Source organism: Polypterus senegalus, chromosome 3 (genome assembly GCF_016835505.1).
Source record: "Polypterus senegalus isolate Bchr_013 chromosome 3, ASM1683550v1, whole genome shotgun sequence".
NCBI lineage: Eukaryota > Metazoa > Chordata > Cladistia > Polypteriformes > Polypteridae > Polypterus > Polypterus senegalus.
The window spans coordinates 89,995,969-90,019,619 of record NC_053156.1 but is presented as its reverse complement, the minus strand read 5'-3'; the positions used below and the strand labels follow the sequence as shown (position 1 = coordinate 90,019,619).

The following is a 23,651-nucleotide window of genomic DNA, read 5'->3' as shown; positions in this document are numbered from 1 at the left end:
CACATCAGCATCTTATCCATTTCTTTGGATTCATACTGTGCTTACCTTACAAGTGTTTCTTTCTCTTTAACTATTCTTTTACTCATTTGTGGCATTTACATTATTCCATGTCTTGGCAGCCAGTGTATATTTTGCCCATTAACCTTTATTCGTGCGTTAATTTTTCCTGTTTTCCTTAGTACCAGAAAGTGTTTTGTTGATATAATTTTTCTTGCCATAGTAGGTTGATGTTTGTCAATGATTCCCAAAGTGCATTTACCAATGTTTCTCCTGCTCAGTCTTCATCCATTGATCTTGTCAATATCACACTAATAGTATATGAGACAAATATGACAAATTTGAGATAGGAGGCTATATGAAAAGGGCTGCAATTGTCTGTCTGTAGCTTATGCAAAGAAACACCTCAGCACAAAAGAAATACATACAAACTAAGAAACAGTTTCTGAAATTAGTGTGGGCCTGTAAACTATTTTCCCAACATGCAGATAACTTGAGTTGGTTTAGTAAGCTGACTGAGCACAAACCAATGTTACTGCTTATGAATACCAAATATTTGGATGAATGTCCTTATATTGCAGGGCTATTCAATTACAAATTCAGTTGGGCCAGATTTTCAAACCAAGAAATTTAGCTGGGCAGACATTTTAAGTGGCCAGAAAGCAGCAGGTTATGACAACTTAAGTCAAGAGAAATTAATTTATTTAAAAACAAGTAATGTTTAATCATTGTTTCCCTTTTAGGTTTTGTCACAAGTGACACAGGCACATCACAAAATGTATAAAAAAACAGAATCTGAGGTAGTGGCAATACTTTTTTACCACTTTTGAAATAAAAAAACAAAACATTTTCCTCATATCTGACCCATGTACATCTCAAAGTGCATAAAAACCAAAAAAGTGCACAGTATTAGCAATAACATTTCTTTCCCTTTTGAAATATGAGATCCTCCCCAATTTAAAGCGGTGGTCATGACAGAAAAGAGAGATTTTTATTCAGAGAACTTATACTATTTCATTCACATGGTTTTAATCACTCATATGAAAGAGGTTAAATCTGAGTTCCACAACAATGCCTTTCCTGTGGATTTTTTTTTCCCCCAGAAAAAAAACTACTTGAGTAAATTTTTATGAGCAAGGCTGCACATTATGGTGTGAAAGTGGATTAGTACATTTATTTTAAAATGTCATTATACAGAGTTCTTGGGTTTCAAGTAATTAATTATTAATTATAATTGTTACTATTATTATTTTTATTAAATCATCCTCCAGATTTCTGTGTTGAAGAGCTCCAAATGAAGAATGCATTGGTAACAGAACATATTGTGCGCATGCCAAAACGACTGAATTAAGAACTAACGAAGTGTCATTTTTTCATACTATTTTAACAAAGTTTACTGTCTGTCGTCAATCACAGAGCAGCCTGGTAATACACCTTCAACCTTAAAATGCAGACTTCATCACATCGCTGTGCATGACAAAACAGCAGGCAGGTGACTGCTCGTACATGTTTACTGAGGGACAGGCTGGCATTTTGTATGAGGTATACGTTAAATCAAAAGAGAAATGGCATGCAAAGATGCGCAAACACTATGAGATTGGTGAGAGTCACACCTTATTGTGCCACGCCATAGCAGAAGGGACGCAGGACACAGATACCTTCATAACAGGGGACCTATATGATGGACAGAAGAATTTCAAATGTTTTCCATGCCTATCTTTTGCTTTAATGACCAGTTGCGTCATATTCAGCCCTTCATTCATTATTCCGGCACACAGGGTCGGATTTGACATAAGGCCAACCTAGGCCATGGCCTAGGGTGCAGCAGTCAGGGGGGGCGTGTATACAGAAGAAATAAATAAATATTTACAAATTTTTCAGTATTATTTTGAAAAGGCCATATAAAATGCTGTTTTTTAAATTTACATCCATATACATTAAATAAATTGAACGGTACATTTACGTTGCCCATCTCTACAGCTTGTGCTGTCTTGCTCAGTCACAGGTAATAAACATTTGCTATTTCTATCTCACACACTCAGCATAAACCACGTGTTAATGGAAAATTCCAGATTTGGCGTTACAATAGTGATTCCAAGTGATTCATTACGCTCATATCGCGTGACTTCTACATATTTACTGATAGTAGGTACGTAAAATATATCGTGACTACTTTTATATACTGTTTAGTTTACTCAGGGCCATAAGCCTGAAAACTGTAAGCAGGAAAAGTTGAAAGGGGTGTTCGGCAAATTATAAAGAGGGGCTGAGATTTTTATTACAAAACATGAAACATACACAATTTATGGCTTGTTTATGCAGCATCATTTAATGTGGTGTAATGTAAGTTTGACACAAAATGCAAAAGATTTCAATAAAATTCTATAATGTCAGATGTGAATCAATTTAAATCTTTTGCATTTTTGACTAGCATTTTATGTCAATTTTATCATATTGAATATGCCAACTGGGTGAATAATTTGAACTAACCAAAAAAGTAATCGTCAAAGTGGCTACGAGAAAAAGGACTATAAACAGTTTATCCAAACGTTAAGGTTTTATTAAGAATGTTTGTCTGCATGCCAGTGACGAATTCCTTGGCTGAATGGTCTTTTTTTTTTCTGAAAAGAATCAAGGATCATTTAAGATCTACACTCACCTAAAGGATTATTAGGAACACCACACTAATACAGTGTTTGACCCCCTTTCGCCTTCAGAACTGCCTTAATTCTATGTGGCATTGATTCAACAAGATGCTGAAAGCATTCTTTAGAAATGTTGGCCCATATTGATAGGATAGCATCTTGCAGTTGATGGAGATTTGTGGGATGCACCTCTAGGGCACGAAGCTCCCGTTCCACCACATCCCAAATATGCTCTATTGGGTTGAGATCTGGTGACTGTGGGGGCCATTTTAGTACAGTGAACTCATTGTCATGTTCAAGAAACCAATTTGAAATTATTCGAGCTTTGTGACATGGTGCATTATCCTGCTGGAAGTAGCCATCAGAGGATGGGTACATGGTGGTCATGAAGGGATGGACATGGTCAGAAACAATGCTCAGGTAGCCCGTGGCATTTAAACGATGCCCAATTGGCACTAAGGGGCCTAAAGTGTGCCAAGAAAACATCCCCCACACCATTACACCACCACCACCAGCCTGCACATTGGTAACAAGGCATGATGGATCCATGTTCTCATTCTGTTTACGCCAAATTCTGACTCTACCATTTAAATGTCTCAACAGAAATCGAGACTCATCAGACCAGGCAACATTTTTCCAGTTTTCAACTGTCCAATTTTAGTGAGCTCATGCAAATTGTAGCCTCTTTTTCCTATTTTGTAGTGGAGATGAGTGGTACCCGGTGGGGTCTTCTGCTGTTGTAGCCCATCCGGCTCAAGGTTGTGCGTGTTGTGGCTTCACAAATTCTTTGTTGCATACCTTGGTTGTAACGAGTGGTTATTTCAGTCAAAGTTGCTCTTCTATCAGCTTGAATCAGTCGGCCCATTCTCCTCTGACCTCTAGCATCAACAAGGCATTTTCGCCCACAGGACTGCCACATACTGGATGTTTTTCCCTTTTCACACCATTCTTTGTAAACCCTAGAAATGGTTGTGCGTGAAAATCCCAGTAACTGAGCAGATTGTGAAATACTCAGACCGGCCCGTCTGGCACCAACAACCATGCCACACTCAAAATTGCTTAAATCACCTTTCTTTCCCATTCTGACATTCAGTTTGGAGTTCAGGAGATTGTCTTGACCAGGACCACACCCCTAAATGCATTGAAGCAAATGCCATGTGATTGGTTGATTAGATAATTGCATTAATGAGAAATTGAACAGGTGTTCCTAATAATCCTTTAGGTGAGTGTACAATGCAGCAAAATAAGTTGAATGCAAGGGCACTTCTTTGCATTGAAGCAGTTTTAACAAGATCTGTCGACTTTAATGAAACAATTAAAGATTGTATTAAGTGCTTATATGTTTCAAAAATAAACTATTACATATTAAATTGAAAATTATAAATCAACTTTTTAAGGGGCACAAAATTATGTGCTTTGGCCTATGGCGTAGAAATGTGTAAATTCTGCCCTGTCGGAACAAGTGTAACCAGCCTCTTGTTGAAATTCACGGCTGTCCCCTTAGCAGTGCTGTGTGCTTAGAAATATTTTCCCACACTTGTCTTCACCTCAGACATCATTTTCAATTCAACTCCTTCGCACCCAGCTCGGGATATAAACCAGCCTTTATGCGGCTCAGGGATAAACAAGGGGAGCCTGTACCGACACATATGTTAACGGCACAAACTCTCAACAATAAAAAAATGGCCCTTTGCATCTGTTAGAATATAATAGTTTAAAGTTTCAATGATTTCATTCGCCACTGGCGAACTAGGTAGAAATGATAATCGCCAAACCTATTTTGGTCGCTTCTGCGATCATTTCAGTTGCAGTCTGGAGTCTTCACAGGACACTGTGAGGTTGCTTCTGCATTTCTTATATTGCTAATGATTATTAATGAGGAAGGCAATTTTCTGCTCCAAAACCATGTACATGCTTTTTCATGGACCCTGAATCTATGCATTATTCTAAATGTAGAGCACTACATAAACTATCACCGGTTTACCAGCAATATACTCGTCCACCAATTACTTAAAATAAGGAACCAATGCTGGATACATTTGAAGGTAGAGAAGCTCTTATCTGTTGCTCCTGTACATGACAATGACCTTACCAATACTTCAGACTTACTCAGTGTTTAACTTATTGAAAATGCTACAGATTCAGAAACCTGCTCAACTTTCTACACCTCTACCCTGCTACCCTACAAAAGGATAACTCTTTGTGGGCAAAGATAATTTGATAAGAACAAAGCATGGACCACAAAACTATGGACATTTATATATGGGGGCACATTTTCATTTGATTAAATAATTGCTTAGTTTAGATTTTCCTATCAAAAGCTAGTAAACAGATAATTTTCAAAAATCATGCAATGACAGTTTTCTAACTTAACACAAACTGATGAACAACCATTACATCATAAACATAAATTACCCAATATTAAGTAAGAATTTTAGTGTACTCTGTACATATAACAGTAGTAACCATATAAACCTATAATCTGTCTAACTCTAAGCAGCCTTTTGATATTAGAAACAAAGCATGACATTCCAAAGTGCAGAATCCAGTACTGTGGAAATCTTGACTCAAAAATTAATGGACCTGAATAGCTACTAAGAATCAGTTTCTTAGATAATTCAATAATGTTCCATACAAAAACCTGTCATGATATATTTATTATTAAGAGAGAATGCCAAGTAGGCATATTCAAAATAATTTTGCTGTTAATTACATAAATGTCAATCATTTAATTATGTATTACTGGATGTGTTTTCATCCATGAACAACAAACACAACACTTAAAACTGAAAGATCATCAGATTTACTACTGGTCATAAAGCATTTGATAAGTTTTCTAAATGAGTGACACATTCAGTAACAAGCACACAAACTGTAATTTGTGCCAAGTAATTTTCATACAAAAAGTACAGCACTCAATGAAACCAAAGTTCAACCAAGTACCGTTTAAATGATTTATTAGGAACCTTAAATTGAATAAGTGAATAATTGATTGAGTGTGTGGATTTGAGTGTATCATATGATACACTGACATCCTGTCCAGGTCTGGTTTATGTTGAAGACCTCGAAAATGGTTTGAGAGCATAGTATATTTAAAATTCAATATATATTAATATTCCATCTTATTAAACTGATGTATGATATAATGATGGCTCATTAACATTAAATAAGTTAGCAGTAAGCAGTACAAATAATGAAATTATTACTTTTTTTTCTTTTAGCTATAGCACTTTCACATATGTCAAAGTCAATAAAGATAAACTGTTCATTAAGAATTTATTGATTTTAATTCTTGAATTTTTGCTACTGAAATATATAAACGAGAACACATTTAAGTACTGTATTCTGTTAAATGAATGCCAGCAAAAGAAAACTGATTGAAAAATTTACAGTTGTTTATTACATGATAGTATCCATACATAGGCAATACTTGCATATAAAAATGTACCTTTTACTTTTAAACATTTGAAAAACCTTGATTATTATCTATACTAATAAAAGGCAAAGCCCTCACTGACTGACTGACTCATCACTAATTCTCCAAGTTCCCGTGTAGGTAGAAGGCTGAAATTTGGCAGGCTTGTTCCTTACAGCTTACTTACAAAAGTTAGGCGGGTTTCATTTCGAAATTCTACGCGTAACAGTCATAACTGGAACCTACTTACGTACATATATACGGCCATAGCCTGCAGCTCTGAAGCTGAACAAGCCTTTGTAGACATATCAATAGGAAAGCAAAGTGTAAAGCCTAAGTTTAAATTAAGTTCATAGACACGCTGCCGCTAAATATTCACAGGCAAATCCACAACTTAATACCGGGAATGCCTGTTAAACATCTTAGATTGACAAGTACCGATTCGGGTAGTGAACACTTCGATGAATGAAACCTGTTATCTTTACAACGGTTGACAAACACGGAATATAAATTGAACACAACACATCCTCCAAATACGAACCTGATTGAAAGAAATAATGATAATCAAATCCTTGATGACAGCAACACTCATAACAGTGACAAAACAATTACATTGACAGTCATGTTACGTTATTTTTAAAATGTTTCCTTTTCTTTTTCATAACTTCTTTAACACACTACTTCTCCGCTGAAGCGCGGGTATTTTGTTAGTATATATATATATATATATATATATATATCCCAATCTACATACTGTCAAATAAACAAACCACACGCCGTGGTGCAACGTTGGAGGCTTCGCCGCTGACGCCTGAGGTTTGATTCCCGAGAGGGAGTGCAGTGAGTGTGTACGCCTGATGAGCCCATTTGCATTTTGAGTGTATATAATTCAATTATCTTATTTATTTAGATGAATGATTAATAATGCAATGCACAATGGCCCTTTCAGCAATTAATCTTCAATATCCAACAATACAAGATTATCAAAAATATAAAAACAACTTAATACCTGAAAAAGAGAACTCTAACATCAATACAGTAACTGCATTTAAAAACAAACTTTCTAGTTCAGAAATGTTACTTCCTATTATTGAATTACATATACTGTAAAAAATATCCTAAACTCCATCAATCTCTACTGATACATAATATCTGGTGTTAGCTGTTTATTCTGTTTAACAGTATATTACTTTGGATTTTTATTATTTTATTATTTTTTTTATTAATAGCATGATTTCTACTGATTTTATAAAGGTATTTCTCTTGATAATTGACGTTGTTTCTCAAAATCACTTGAAAATAATAGGAAATTTCATGACGGGCTTTATTCTTTCAAGCTGTATGGATAAGACACAGTCAAAAATATACTGAGCTTTGCATGCTGATTGGCAAGCACAGTACTGTGCCAATGCAATAAGCTGTAGTAAGTTGGAGGAAATGTCTAGATGTGTTCACCAAGCAGAAGTTTGTTTTAGATATATAGTTTATATTCAGCTTAAAGGAGTGATGATATCACAAAGCAAAAATCAATACCAGATGGGAAGTCCATCCAGTCAATCTTCACTCACACACACACACACACACACACACACACAATTACTCATACTAGACCTGTTCATAATCACAAACCAAACTAAAAAATACTATCTTCAGGAGGAAAACAAAAACAGAAACAAGGGGAATGCGAAAGCTCCACACAGACAATATGCCATGAAGAAGTCAAATCCTGATCATTGCAGCTGTAAGATAATACTGTAACCACTATCACACCTTCTCCCTCTCGCTCTATCTCTCACATCCTTTCTGATTTATTTTAGATTTCCCAAGCTAGAACAAAGGCTACTGCAACTCTGCTGCTATGTATTTCTGATATGCAGATGAAAACAGAGGATGGCATATCGGGGACAGAAGTGAAACAGCTCCTTCTACTGAACTTTAGAATGTGGCTGGTAAAGTGTAATTAATTAGAAATGAGTACTGTGACATTTGCAAAAATACAATAAAATCTAGGTAAATTAACTATGAGTCTTCACCACTGTGCAAATGCAGTAGAAAATTAACTTAAAATCTGAAAAAACAATTATATGATGCATACTAAACCTTTCAATATTGCTTAATGGGACACAACATCAAGTTAATACTTTCCACCAAAATGTGAACCAGCATTTATTCCTAAATTTTCCCATTTTATAATACCTATTCTAATAGAGGCTTTGTCTGTTCTGCTAGCAATCCCTGTTCTCCCACATTATCAAACAAAGGATCTGTCCTTCTGTCAGTGTGGATTTCACTCTTTTCTCCTGGAAGCTTGTTTATGAGGGACTTTTTCACACCGAGTGCCAAAATGTTGGTGACCTTGCTCCTGGTAACTTCTTGCTGCCAGGCACTACTTCATAACAGCCTTCAGCAAGTGGAAAGTTTAATACATCATTTTGCAATTAATCAATCATTTACCAAAACATTTTCTCCTAATTGGAAAAAAATCATTCACTAAAGTTTCTAGACATTGTGGTGGAGAAGTTATCTCTAATTGATATTGTGATTTTTCCCTGTCTTGCACAAAATATTAAGTTACAGCTATTATAATAAATTAGAATAAAATTTGATATGTTGCACTTAGAGAAAATTAACATCACAAACGAAACTAAATAAATTCTATTAACCTTACCTAACAGAGTTGCTAGAGTTCGCATATCTTTTTCCATCAGTGCATAGATTTCATCCTGGGAAAAACGACCTATTCCATGACCATACATTTCTCTTTTCACAATACCTCTGGTGAGGTGACTGAGAATCCACTTCAGAACATCACTAAGAGGGCCGGTCAAGGACAGCATCTTCTGTGTCTGATGAAGATTGTCAACCCATTGGCAGTAGGCAATGGTCCTGAAAATTGAAAGATAGCAAAAAAGTTGACAATATTAACTTCATTCTAATGTATTATATCCAGCTTCAGTATAAAAGTTCACTTAAAAGTTAAAGTCACCAGTGGCAGAGCACATTGAAAGTTCTGAAAGTTCACTTCAGTAGGAAAAATCTAAAACTGAATTCAAACCTAGCCTCTCGTGTTTCCACAGTTTAGTCTTGCCAAAATTTTGGACTTCTTTACCTGAAAAATGTGCCATATAAATATACTTGTTTAAGCAACAGACAATTTAACCTAATAGAGCCCTGTCAATTCCTATGAAAGTATTGTATCCAAAAACTTGTTAAAAATTCCCAGTATTCCAAATATAATTACAGATCACCTGTCTTATGTATCTAATGTTCACTGTATGAACCAATATTTACATTTTTTCAGGAATTAATATTCATTCCATCAATAATCTTGACTCCTCTGCTTTTAAAAATTTTAGACCTATTTCTAACATGCCTTTCTTAAGTAAAATTCTAGAGAAGACAGTCATTATGCAGCTTAATGATCACCTGAATAAACATGCCATTCTTGATAAGTTTCAGTCGGGTTTCAGAACAAATCACAGTACAGAAACTGCACTCGTTAAAGTAGTAAATGACTTGCGGGTAAATGCAGACAGATGCCATTTATCTGTTCTCATCCTCTTAGATCTGAGTGCTGTATTTGATACCATTGATCACAATATTCTTAGAAATCGCCTTAGTCAATGGGTGGGCCTCTCTTACAATGTCTTAAGTTGGTTTGAATCCTACCTGGTAGGTAGAAAATTCTTTGTTAGTTGTGGTAATTATACTTCAAAGACAAATGATATTTTATATGGTGTTCAACAAGGCTCTATCCTGGGTTCGCTTCTCTTTTCGATTTACATGCTTCCATTACGTCAAATTATCTCCGGGCATAACGTGAGCTACCACAACTATGCCGATGACACACAGCTGTATTTATTAATAGCACCTGACGACCCCAACACTCTTGATTCACTGACACAATGTCTGACTTGTGTTTCCGAATGGATGAGTAGTAATTTTCTGAAACTAAATAAAAAGAAAACAGAAATTTTAGTGATTGGCAATAATGGATATAATGAGGTAATTAGAAATAAACTTGATGCATTAGGATTAATAGTCAAGACAGAGGTAAAGAATTTAGTGGTAACTATTGATTCTGACCTGAATTTTAAATCACAGCATTTATCCACTTAAGAAATATAGCAAGAGTTAGACCTCTTATAATATTGCAAGATGCTGAAAAATTAGTTCACGCTTTTGTTTTCAGTCGGCTAGATTACTGTAATGCACTCCTCTCAGGACTACCCAAAAAAGACATCAATCGATTGCAACTAGTGCAGAATGCAGCTGCTAGAATCTCAACTCGGAAACAAAAATCCAATCACATCACCCGAGTTTTGATGTCACTACACTGGTTACCTGTGTTATTTAGAATTGACTTTAAAATACTGCTTATGGTTTACAAATCTTGCTCCATCTTATATTTCGGAATGTCTTACACCTTACACTCCAAATCATAACCTTTAGATATTCAATTGAGTGTCTACTTAGAATTCCAAGAGCTAAACTTAAAAGAAGTGGTGAGGCGGCCTTCTGCTGTTATGCACCTAAAATCTTGAATAGCTTGCCAATAGGAATTTGCCAGGCTAATACAGTGGAGCACTTTAAAACACTGCTGAAAACACATTACTTTAACATAGCTTTTCATAGCTTCATCTTAGTTAAATCCTGATGCTATGTATATTCAATTAATTATCATTATTATTCATGGTGGCTCCAAAATCTGTACTAACTCCTACTTTCTCTTCTGTTCTGTTTCTGGTTTTCTGAGGTGGCGATCTGCGCCACCAACACCTAATCAAAGCACCATGATGTCCTTACATTGATGGATTAAAGATCAGAATTCCACATGACCATCATCATCAAATTCTTCCATGAAAACCCTGAATACAATGAGGACTGATTGGGTAACTATGTTAGGTAGAATGCCTAGAAGGGGCTGGGCGGTCTCGTGGCCTGGAACCCCTGCAGATTTTTTTTTTTCTCCAGCCATCTGGAGTTTTTTTGTTTTTTTTCTGTCCTCCCTGCCCATCGGACCTTACTTTTATTCTATGTTAATTAGAGTTCCCTAATTTTAATTATTTATTTTGTCTTTTTTCTCTTTCTTCAACATGTAAAGCACTTAGAGCTACATTATATGTATGAAAATGTGTTATATAAATAAATGTTGTTGTTATCTGTAACTCTGTGTGTTTGCTGTTTACTCAGGCATACCTATGGCAATGGACTCATGCAGATTTCTCTGATCCTGACAACTGCATTAATCTACATTACTACTCATTTAAATTCCACTTAAATGTTAGTAATCAAGAGAAACTGTCCCTATGCAAATTGTGGCCAGTAGGGGGCAGCTCCCCAAATATGCAACAAAGACAGGCTCAGGACACGAGCGTAAAAGTAGAAAGAGTTTTTATTGTGGGAAACTCTTCTTTGTAAGCATTTTCCATTTTACCAAACACAATACAAATAAAAGCACAAGCAGCACACATCAATACTCTTGTCTTCTTCTCTTTCTCTCACTCTCTGTCTTTGTCACTACCTTCTCTGCTCCTCCAGCAAACACTGTCCTCCATCACCTGACTCTTTCTCCCTGGTTGAAGGCAGCAGGCTTCTTTTACATTGCACCAGGGAGTACTTCTGATGGCCCTCCCTATAATGACTAATGGTTTTCCATGTTTATTTGATGGCTGTATTTATAAATATGTCTGCAATTACTACATAAATTTCACAGAGGATGTGATTATCTGTTTTCGGTGGGCCTGATTAATCAATGGCATTACACTAAGAACAGGGCCAGTGCTTGAAATAATGCCAGCTGAGGCAAAGCACATTTTTGCAGTCCTTTAACCGCCTATCCCAGCATCTATGATTTATCCTTTCTAGGCATGAGACAATACTCTTAATTTATACACTATACAGGTGCTGGTCATAAAATTAGAATATCATGACAAAGTTGATTTATTTCAGTAATTCCATTCAAAAAGTGAAACTTGTATATTAGATTCATTCATTACACACAGACTGATGTATTTCAAATGTTTATTTCTTTGAATTTGATGATTATAACTGACAACTAATGAAAGTCCCAAATTCAGTATCTCGGAAAATTAGAATATTGTGAAAAGGTTCAATATTGAAGACACCTGGTACCTCACTCTAATCAGCTAATTAACTCAAAACACCTGCAAAAGCCTTTAAATGGACTCTCAGTCTAGTTCTGTAGGCTACACAATCATGACTTGACTTGTCATGTTGACTTGACAGTTGTCCAAAAGATAACCATTGACACCTTGCACAAGGAGGGCAAGACACAAAAGGTCATTGCTAAAGAGGCTGGCTGTTCACAGAGCTCTGTGTCCAAGCACATCAATAGAGAGGCAAAGGGAAGGACAAGATGTGGTAGAAAAAAGTGTACAAGCAATAGGGATAACCTCACCCTGGAGAGGATTGTGAAACAAAACTCAATCAAAACTGTGGGGGAGATTCACAAAGAGTGGACTGCAGCTGGAGTCAGTGCTTCAAGAACCACCACGCACAGACGTATGCAAGACATGGGTTTCAGCTGTCGCATTCCTTGTGTCAAGCCACTCTTGAACAAGAGACAGCGTCAGAAGCGTCTCGACTGGACTCCTGCTGTGTGGTCCAAAGTTATGTTCTCTGATGAAAGTAAATTTTGCATTTCCTTTAGAAATCAAGGTCCCAGAGTCTGGAGGAAGAGAGGAGAGGCACAGAATCCACGTTGCTTGAGGTCCAGTGTAAAGTTTCCACAGTCAGTGATGGTTTGGGGTGCCATGTCATCTGCTGGTGTTGGTCCATTGTGTTTTCTGAGGTCCAAGGTCAACGCAGTCGTCTACCAGGAAGTTTTAGAGCACTTCATGCTTCCTGCTGATGACGAACTTTATGGAGATGCAGATTTCATTTTCCAACAGGACCTGGCACCTGCACAAAGTACCAAAACTACCAGTACCTAGTTTAAGGACCATGGTGTCCCTGTTCTTGATTGGCCAGCAAAGTTGCCTGACCTTAACCCCATAGAAAATCTATGGGGTATTGTGAAGAGGAAGATGCAATACACCAGACCCAACAATTCAGAAGAGCTGAAGGCCGCTATCAGAGCAACATGGGCTCTCATAACACCTGAGCAGTGCCACAGACTGATCGACTCCATGCCACGCCGCATTGCTGCAGTAATCAAGGCCAAAGGAGCCCCAACTAAATATTGAGTGCTGTACATGCTCATACTTTTCATGTTCAGACCTTTCAGTTGGCCAACATTTCTAAAAATCCTTTTTTTGCATTGGTCTTAAATTATATTCTAATTTTCTGAGATTGAATTTGGGACTTTCATTAGTTTTCAGTTATAATCATCAAAATTAAAAGAAATAAACATTTGAAATACATCAGTCTGTGTGTAATGAATGAATCTAATATACAAGTTTCACTTTTTGAATGGAATTACTGAAATAAATCAACTTTGTCATGATATTCTAATTTTATGACCGGCACCTGTATATAACATATTGTTATACGGGATTCATGGTACAGTGCATTCTCTATGTTTTTACAGAAATGTGAAATACAAAAAAGTTCCTATGAGTTTTCTGAAATGTCATGCCTCAGACATGTAATTTTCTGAGAGAGACATTCGGCAGTGATGATACCACTGAAAGCATCTTTGAACACAGTTCTGATCCACAGTACCAATTCCCTTCATAAATTTAAACACTTCAATCATGTCTCCTCTTAATCTTTTTTTGCTTAAATGGAAAAGGTTCTCTCTTCTCTTCTCTGAACTCCTTTTTGTAGCCTGGATACCAAAGCTATACACAGTACTCCAGATGAGGCCTCATCAGTGAGTTATAAAGCCTGAGCATAACTTCCTTGGACTTATACTCTACTGTACACATTTTGCTATACAACCTAACATTCTGTTAGCCTTCTTAAAGGGGTCTCTCTTTGAACTGCCTTTCCCAAGGTTTCTTCCATTTTTTCCCTACAAGGATTTTTGGGAGTTTTTTCTTGTCTTCTTAGAGAGTTAAGGCTGGGAGGCTGTCAAGAGGCAAGGTCTGTTAAAGCCCATTGAGGCACTTCTTGTGTAATTTTGGGCTATACAAAAATAAATTGTAATGTATTGTATTAATGGCTCCTCCCTGCGTGGAGTTTGCATGTTCTCCCCGTGTCTGCGCGGATTTCCTCCAGGTGCTCCGGTTTCCTCCCACAGTCCAAAGACATGCAGGTTAGGTGCATTGGCAATCCTAAATTGTCCCTAGTGTGTTCTTGGTGTGTGGGTGTGTGGGTGTGTGTGTGTGCGTCGGGGGGGTGGGCTGGCGCCCTGCCCAGGGTTTGTTTCCTGCCTTGCGCCCTGTGTTGGCTGGAATTGGCTCCAGCAGACCTCTGTAACCCTGTAGTTAGGATATAGAGGTTTGTATAATGGATGGATGGATTGTATTAATGGCTTCTTAACACTGTCTGGAATTTGATAGTGTAGAGTACACCAGGACTCCTAAATCTTTCTCATAAGGTGTACTTTCGATTTTCAGACCTTCCATTGTGTATTCCAACCTGACATTTGTACTTCCTACATGTAATACTTTACATTTACTGGCACTAAATTTCATCTGCCACAAATCTGCCCAAGCCTGTATGCTGTTCAAATCCCTCTGTAATGATTCAACGGATTCCAGATTATCTGCCAATCTACCTATCTTGGTATCATCTGCAAACTTAACCAGCTTGTTACTTATATTCCTAGGCAAATCATTTATGCATATTAAAAATAGCAGCAGCCCTAGCACTGACCCCTGTGGAACACCACTCTTAACATCAGCCAATTCTGATGAGGTTCCTCACACCATAACCCTCTGCTTCCTGTGTTTCAGCCAATTTTGCACCTATCTACAAACATCACCCTGAACTTCCACATCTTTTAGTTTAATGCCAAACCTCTCATGTGGAACCTTATCAAATGCTTTCTAAAAGTCAAGATAAATAATATCATAGGCTCCAATTTGATCATACCCTTTAGTTGCTTCATCATGGAATTCCAGCATGTTAGTAAAACATGACCTCCCTCTTCTGAATCCATGCTGACTGTTCAGTAAAATGTCAATCTTACCCTTAATAATTCCTTCCATTTATTTTCCTGTGATGCACATTAACCTTACTGGCCTATAGTTGCTTGGATCTACCTGATTACTCCTATTACCTGTACAGTATATAATGAGATATTTGCCATTTTCCAGTCCTTCACTATTTCCCAAGTACACAGTGACTTTCTTAAAGTATACGTCAAGGGTTTATATACAGTATGTACTCGCAAATCTCCTTAAGAACTCAAGGGTAAATATTATCTGGTGCCTGAGATTTGTTTGATTCCAGCCTATATAATTCTGTATTAATATCTGTATTTTTTCATTCCCTTTTACTATTCCTGATGAATTTCACCTCCTTCTTGATTGTTCTTTAACTACTAAAATACTGAAAGAATTTCTTTGGGACGTCTTTCGCCTTGTCTATTATATTTCTCTCTGTCTTTTAGCCTCCCTAACATCCTTCTTAATGGTTGCCTTCATGTTCTCATACACCCTACAATTTGCATTGGAGTTATTTGTCTTACACAGCTGTTTTTTTCCCTTTGCAGCTTCTTTTTAAACTCTTTATTAACTCACTGTGGAGTTTTTTTACTTCTTTCTAATTCCAAATTTAGGTATAAACCTGTCCTACATTACATGTAAAACATTTTTTAAACCTGTTTCACAGCTCCTTGACAGTTTCCACATTTAAAAGTTTATCCCAGTCTATCCTACTTAGACTTTGCTACATCTACTCAAAATTTGCCCAACCAAAGTTAAACTTAACAGATTTAGTTTTTGCATCCGCACTCTTCCAAAACACTGAGAATTTTATTATATTATGGTCACTTGACCCTAGTGGTTTAATTACCACTAAGATGGGGCTTATCGTCCAAATGAATAGGGCTTGGCTTTAAATTCTACTTGACATAAACAGCAACCCCAACTCCTTTTCTGTTCTGTCTTTCCCTCCTAAAAATGTGTATCCCTCTACTCATCCCTATCTTGGTTATTTAGTCAGGTTTTCATTATTACTATATTATAATTATGCTCCTCAACATACAACTCCAACTGACTTGTTTCATTTTTGATACTTCTGGCATTAAGGCAAGCTATTTGTAACGTGTTACTTGCTTTACATTTAAACATTGGGTTTGAATTTACATTACTATGCATTTTTATTTTTACACTATTGTTTGTTTCTCCATGTATAGTTCTAAACCTGGCCTGTTCTAAACTCCTTGCCCCCCTCCCCAATAACCTAGTTTAAACAATCCTCAATGGGACAGGTCCTATATGTTCCAAAAGGAGTCCCAATGCCCCATAAACCTATGCCTTACCCTATTCTACCTTATACCAAGATTTAAGACACGTGTTAAGCCTTCTAATCTCTACATATTATGTTGACTGGGGTGTGGCACAGGTAGAACTTCAGAGAAGCTCACCTTGTCAATTCTGCTCCTCAGCCTGGCACCTAACTCTTTAAATATGGATTATAGAACTGACAGACTACCCTTATGCATGTTTTTTATGTATTTGTTCCAACATAGATAATGACAACTGGCAATGAAAATGGTTTGACACTTCCATTTCTGGGGTTTATGCCCCTGGACAGTGTGCACCCTTTACCTTATGCCTTATGACCTTGACCCACCTTAGAGGTACACACTATCTCTCTCTACAGGACACCACCGCCAGGTTGGCCAATTCTCTTGTACAACACATGCCAGCCAACTCCTCATCCAGTTCAGTGACCTTGTGCTCAAGGTGCTGGATCAGCTGGCATCTCCTGCATAGAAGACAGGCACCTCCAAACAGTCACCTAAAAAGTCCAACATCCAACAGGACTTGCTTTGCACTAGCCTCATTATTAAAATTTGAGTTACAGTCATTATCGGCACCCCTGGAATTTTCCCAGAAAATCCACCATTTCTCACAGAAAATTGTTGCAATTACAAATGTTTTGGTATACACATGTTTATTTCCTTTATGTGCATTGGGACAACACAAAAAACAGAGAAAAGAAGCCAAATCTGGCATTATGTCACACAGAACTCTAAAAATGGGCAGGACAAAATTATTGGCACCTTTTCAAAATTGTGGGTAAATCGTTTTATTTCAAGCATATGATGCTCGTTTGAACTCACCTGTGGCAAGAAACAGGTTCTGGAAATATAGCAATCACACCTGAAGCCAGTTAAAATGGAGAAAAGTTGATTCAACCTTTCTGTTGTGTGTCTGAGTGTGCCACACTAAGCACGGCGAACAGAAAGAAGAGCAGAGAATTGTCTGAGGACTTCAGAACAAAAATTGTGGAAAAATATCAACAATCTCAAGGCTACAAGTCCATCTTCAGAGATCTTCATGTTTCTTTGTCAACTGTGCGCAACATAATCAAGAAGTTCACAACACATGGCACTGTAGCTAATCTCCATGGAAGTGGACGGAAGAGCAAAATTGATAAAAGACTGCAATGAAGGATAGTCCGAATGGTGGAAAAACAGCCCCAATCAACTTCAAAACATACTCAAGATCTTCTGCAGACTCAGGGTGCAACAGTGTCAGCTCGAACTATCCATTGACATCTGAACGAAATGAAACGCTATGGACGGAGAGCCAGGAGGACCCCACTGCTGACACAGAAACATTAAAAAGCCAGACTGGAGTTTACCAAAATGTACTTGAGGAACCCAAAATCCTTGTGGGCGAACGTCTTGTGGACAGATGAGACCAAGGTAGAGCTTTTTGGTAAAGCTCATCATTGTACTGTTTATAGAAAATGGAATGAGGCCTATGAAGAAAAGAACAACACAGTACCTACAGTCAAACATGGTGGAGGTTCTAAGATGTTTTGGGGATGGTTTGCTGCCTCTGGCACTGGATGCTTTGACTGTGTGCAAGGCATCATGAAATCTGAAGACTACCAAAAGATATTGGGGTGCAATGTAGAGCCCAGTGTCAGAAAGCTGGGTCTGCGTCAGAGGTCATAGTTATTCCAACAGGACAATGACCCCAAACATACCTCTAAAAGCACCCAGAAATGGTTGAAGACAAAGCGCTGGACAGTTCTGACGTGGCCAGCAATGAGTCCAGATATAAATCCGATTGAACACTTATGGAGAGATCTCAAAATTGCTGTTGGAAGAAGGTACCCTTCAAATCTGAGAGACCTTGAGCAGTTTGCAAAAGAAGAACGGTCAGAAATTCCAGTTGAGAGATGTAACAAGCTTGTTGATGGTTATAGGAAGCGCTTGATTACAGTTATTTTTTCCAAAGGGTGTGCAACCAAATATAAGTTGAGGGTGCCAATAGTTTTATCCAGACCGGTTTTTGAGTTTTGTGTGAAATTATGTCAGATTTGGCTTCTTTTCTCTGTTTTTTTGTGTTGTTCCAATGCACATAAAGGAAATAAACAAGTATATACCAAAACATTTGTAATTGCAACAATTTTCTGGAAGAAATGGTGCATTTTCTGGGAAAATTCCAGGGGTGCTGATAATTTCGGCCATGACTGTAGGATTACTAAAACTGCCTTATCTTTTTTTTATTTTATTAAAATTAAATGACTCAACTTAAATGGTAAAAATAAAAAAAATTAAGACTTAGGCAAATTAAGCCAAAGCCTGAATAATTATCTTTTATTAATTTTGCATAATCAGGATAGATATAAGGAAAATTAATGGCAACACCATGGAGTAGCATGTGACTTCGAAATGCACATGTGCAATTTTGATTCTCCGACACTTGAGATATAGTAAGGCCCTACGAACTATGTAATTCCAAATTTGAATCTTTTAAAATTAAAATATTTCTCACCATTTTGAAAGGGAGCATATAAATAAAACACTGAATGTGTTTGTGTAATTCTTAAGGATCGTACTTAAATTTTTTGTATTATTTCGTACTGTTAGAAAAAAAAATGTTACATGAAAATGCCACCCTGACTAAAGTGCCGCTTAACATAATTGCCTCATCACCTCATCCCCTACACCATCCCCAACTACAGTATGAACCTCTTGAAGGAGTAACAGTAAGAATCAATCTTTGTCTTTGAATCAGTCTTTTCATGATTGTAAATACCTGAGGAATGTTTCCTCTTATTTTGCCCTTAATTTGGCTTAAATGAGTCAACCGAGTCTTTACTCCTTACTTTGCAGATCATCATTAAACCATGAAGCTCTTACCTGAACTTTCTCTGGTGCCATTATAATAATTGTTCTGACCTTTGAGTATAAAAAGCATTCCAAGTGAGCCCTTATGGTATCAGTATAACCACTCCTGACCTGTATGCCGTATAATGTATACTGCTCAAAAGAATTAAAGGAACACTTTTTAATCAGAGTACTGTATAGCATAAAGTCAATGAAACTTATGGGATATTAATCTGGTCAGTTAAGTAGTAGAGGGGGTTGTTAATCAGTTTCAGCTGCTGTGGTGTTAATGAAATTAACAACAGATGCACTAGAGGGGCAACAATGAGATGACCCCCAAAACAGGAATGGTTTAACAGGTGGAGGCCACTGACATTTTTCCCTCCTCATCTTTTCTGACTGCTTCTTCACTAGTTTTGCATTTGGCTACAGTCAGTGTCACTACTGGTAGCATGAGGCGATACCTGGACCCTACAGAGGTTGCACAGGTAGTCCAACTTCTCCAGGATGGCACATCAATATGTGTCATTGCCAGAAGGTTTGCTGTGTCTCCCTGCACAGTCTCAAGGGCATGGAGGAGATTCTAGGAGACAAGCAGTTACTCTAGGAGAGCTGGAGAGGGCAATAGAAGGTCCATAACCCATCAGCAGGACCAGTATCTGCTCCTTTGGGCAAGGAGGAACAGGATGAGCACTGCCAGAGCCCTACAAAATGACCTCCAGCAGGCCACTGGTGTGAATGTCTCTGACCAAACAACCAGAAAGACTTCATGAGGGTGACACAAGGGCCCCATGTTCTCTAATGGGCCCTGAGCTCACTGCCCAGCAGCATGCAGCTCGATTGGCATTCGCCATAGAATACCAGAATTGGCAGATGCACCACTGGTGCCCTGTGCTTTACAGATGAGAGCAGGTTCACCCTGAGCACGTGACAGAAGTGAAAGGGTCTGGAGAAGCCATGGAGAACATTATGCTGCCTGTAACATCATTCAGCATGAGCAGTTTGATGGTGGGTTAATGATTGTCTGGGGAGGCATATCCATGGAGGGTCACACAGACCGCTACAGGCTTGACAAAGGCACCTTGGCTGCCATTAGGTATCAGGATGAAATCCTTAGGCCCATTGTCAGACCCTATGCTGGTACAGTGGCTCCTGGTGCACGACAATTCCTGGCCTCATGTGGTGAGAGTATGCAGGCAATTCCTGGAGGATGAAGGAATTGATACCATTGACTGGCCACCACACTTTCCTGACCTAAATCCAATAGAACACCTCTGGGACATTATGTTTTGGTCCATCCAATGCCACCAGGTTGCACCTCAGACTGTCCAGGAGCTCAGTGATGCCCTGGTCCAGATCTGGGAGGAGATCCCCCACAACACCATCTGTCATCTCATTAGAAGCATGCAACGATGTTGTCAGGCATGTACTGTATATAAGAACACAGGGGCCATACAAAGTGTTGCGTATAATTTTGAGTTGCTGCAATTAAATTTTGGCAAAATGGACTAGCCTGCCACATAATTTTTTCACTCTGATATTTGGGGCGTCTTTGAATTCAGGGCTCTGTAGGTTGATCATTTTCATTTCCATCAAACGATGTGGCATCCTTTCGTTCCTAACACATTAGCCAGTCTATATCAGTATAGATATCCAGGAGGATTTCTTTTTCCCATTGAGATCTGATGTGTTTTCAAAGTGTTCCTTTAATTTTTTTGAGCAGTTTATTATATAAGTCGGCTTCCTATTTGCAGTTTGTTTACTTTTTAACAACTTTTGGGTGCAGGTATTATTGATAATTTTGTTCAGGGATCAATGAGCTTTATTACTAGTTTTGATCTCTTAGCTATGAAAAGTTTAGGCCTGAAACAACTTTAAAAGGACACCATTAGTTTTGTTAAAGAGTCCTCTTGCCTGCCTGTCCTTTGTACTTGCTTTGTTTTTGAGTTTCTGCAAGGCAAGCTGTGAGATGAGGTCATCATGCCCTCTGAGGAAGCAAGCAGGCAAACTTTGTTTTGAAAAATGCAGGAACAGAGCTTTTTCTAAGACTAAACAAACTGCATGTAAGGCCTTTGCCTGTGTGAGTAAGGGGTAAGCTCTTAAGCTAGCTTTTAAAATATATTAGTAATTAAATTGCATTTAGAAGAGAAGCATTAGAGTTCATTTATATTTTAGGCAATAATATTAAACAGAATGTATTATGAAATTAGTTAGTTTTAAACATTATAGGGACTTAAGAGTTGAGTATTGAAAGCTAGTGGACTTTTTCCTGAACATGTGCCATGACGTAAACAGCAAGTTGGCCTCTGTCAGACCACTATGCAGCTGTGTGCCATGACTTAACAGTGCTGCTGTCTGCGTTCATGGGCTTTTTATATTAGTACGCACAGATACATATATTTTACAGTAGCATTTGCAATATTTCTTTATATAGCTTAGTGGTAAAATATAATAATAATAAGATATAGTAGCACATATGAGTGAACTTAAAGAAGCAATATTTAAAGGCTTGTGTTTTCCCTTTTCTCTCAATCGTGAAGCACTGTGTCATGTTAAGGTTGTTTTGCAGCTTAGCTCTTATCAGTGCAGCTGTGTGCTACTGCTCACTGGCACAGCGTAGCACAGCCGCTTACTATGGTACTCTTAGCCTTGCAGGATGCTAGTGCAACAAATAATCATTAATTGAATTATTAATTAGACAGTCCTGTCCAGTTAGTTTTTATCTATGGGTCCCCCTCATCTCAATTTAGTTGTTCCTCAACTTAATTGTTAAGTTGGGAGTTGATTAACAACTGAAAGGCCATTGACCTTAACAGCCCAGGATTAGGCCTTAAAAATAGAGGAAGGGGATGAGGTGATGTTTTTCGCCAGATGGCAAATATGTCCTGCCAGCAAAAATATTGTTATGAAAAGAAGACTGTTATGGGGATGTCTCCAGGGGCAAGAATATTGTTATGAGAAGGTTTGGGACACCAGGTGAATGTTATGGGTAAAGGTACTGAGTGGGGAAAACATCATGGGAACCTCCATAGAGTAGATGCTGGGAACCTAGTCTGGAAGGGGGGCAAAGATAATAACTGTAATATATTCAGGGTGCTATGGACATTCGGGGCTCACTTCATGAATTGAGACAGGCATTATGCGCTCTGCAATTATTTTCAATGCTGTGCAATAAAGTCTTAAATTCTGACTGCCTTTCTCAAGACTATGCTTGTTTTTTCTAAGATTTCTCCACAACAGTATCAATACAATCACAAGAGCTCCAAAGTCTTTTTAATAAAGTCAATACAGTTTGTGTAATTATCTATATAATATAAGTCAATTTCTGTCTGTTAGACAGTTGCACTATGTTGGGAGTATTCAGCATTAATGTTTGCAACACACCATCTGTAGAAATGAATTTTGTAATCCATATAGAAATAAAATTCATTATTTTTTTATTGCAACAGATGCAACATTGCCAACAGCCCTGCTGTTAAGAATCCTATAGCAAATGCCATATAATTGAGGCAACAAACTGACACTGTAACATAATAAATTAAAATTTAAAGAATGACAGTGGAAGTACAAATCTCATTCAAATCCATTCAACATTCTGTAATCTGCCCCGATTAATGGAGCAAAAGGAAATCAGGAATAAAATGTTTAAATAAATAACAATTTCCTTTAATAGCTGGCATCCGCAGGTTCAGAGTATGAGACCCTATAGTGTCAGTTACTTCCCTGTGCGTGACAGTCAGTGGGCTCCAGATTGATTAGTACTTCTTGTATCAGTCTTTATATTTTTTCTCTTTAAATGTTCCTTTATTACATTATACTGTTTGTTGGAATTAAAAATGCAATGCATTCTAATAGTATACATGACAAACACCTGAATGGGTGTGTCGAGAATAATGTCCTAGGTATTGTGGAGTTACTCCCTACTGAAATGATTTCAATTAGATGGTGCATTTGCACTTATATTGAAGCACTAGACCAAGAGACCACAATTTATCATGGACTGGGCCAGCTAGTATGTAATATGTTTTGCATTTTCTGCAGTAAACTGACTAACTCAGTGTTTCAGTACCTCAAAACACTAGAGTCTTAGGTTAGAATTGCAGCTCAGGTATTGCCTCTATAGAGGCTGAACGTGTCTACAAAAGGCTTGGACAACCATATGCCAAAGATGTACCATTTATGTCAATTCCTAAATTTAATGCAAAACCATAACTGATAAAGCATTATTATTGTTGGCATTGCTGCCCCACAGCTTGATTTAGCACTTGATCTGGGCACTATTGCACACTATGTAGTGGGGATATGTTTGGTTACCTGTTACTATATACTGGAATTCACAGGTTTGTTAAGTGAATGGATGAATGTGTAAAACATGTAGTTTACTTAC

At 37.7% G+C, this 23,651-nt stretch overlaps 1 protein-coding gene across 2 annotated transcripts in view; it reads right to left on the bottom strand.

The window, feature by feature from the left end:
* Positions 1-23,651, bottom strand: part of faxcb (failed axon connections homolog, metaxin like GST domain containing b) — an 82,438-nt gene that overhangs the window by 40,903 nt on the left and 17,884 nt on the right. For both annotated transcript variants that reach the window (XM_039747596.1, XM_039747595.1), the window contains exon 4: positions 8,726-8,943. In XM_039747596.1, the coding sequence (XP_039603530.1) occupies positions 8,726-8,943 (218 nt within the window). The remainder of the gene's footprint in view (positions 1-8,725; positions 8,944-23,651) is intronic.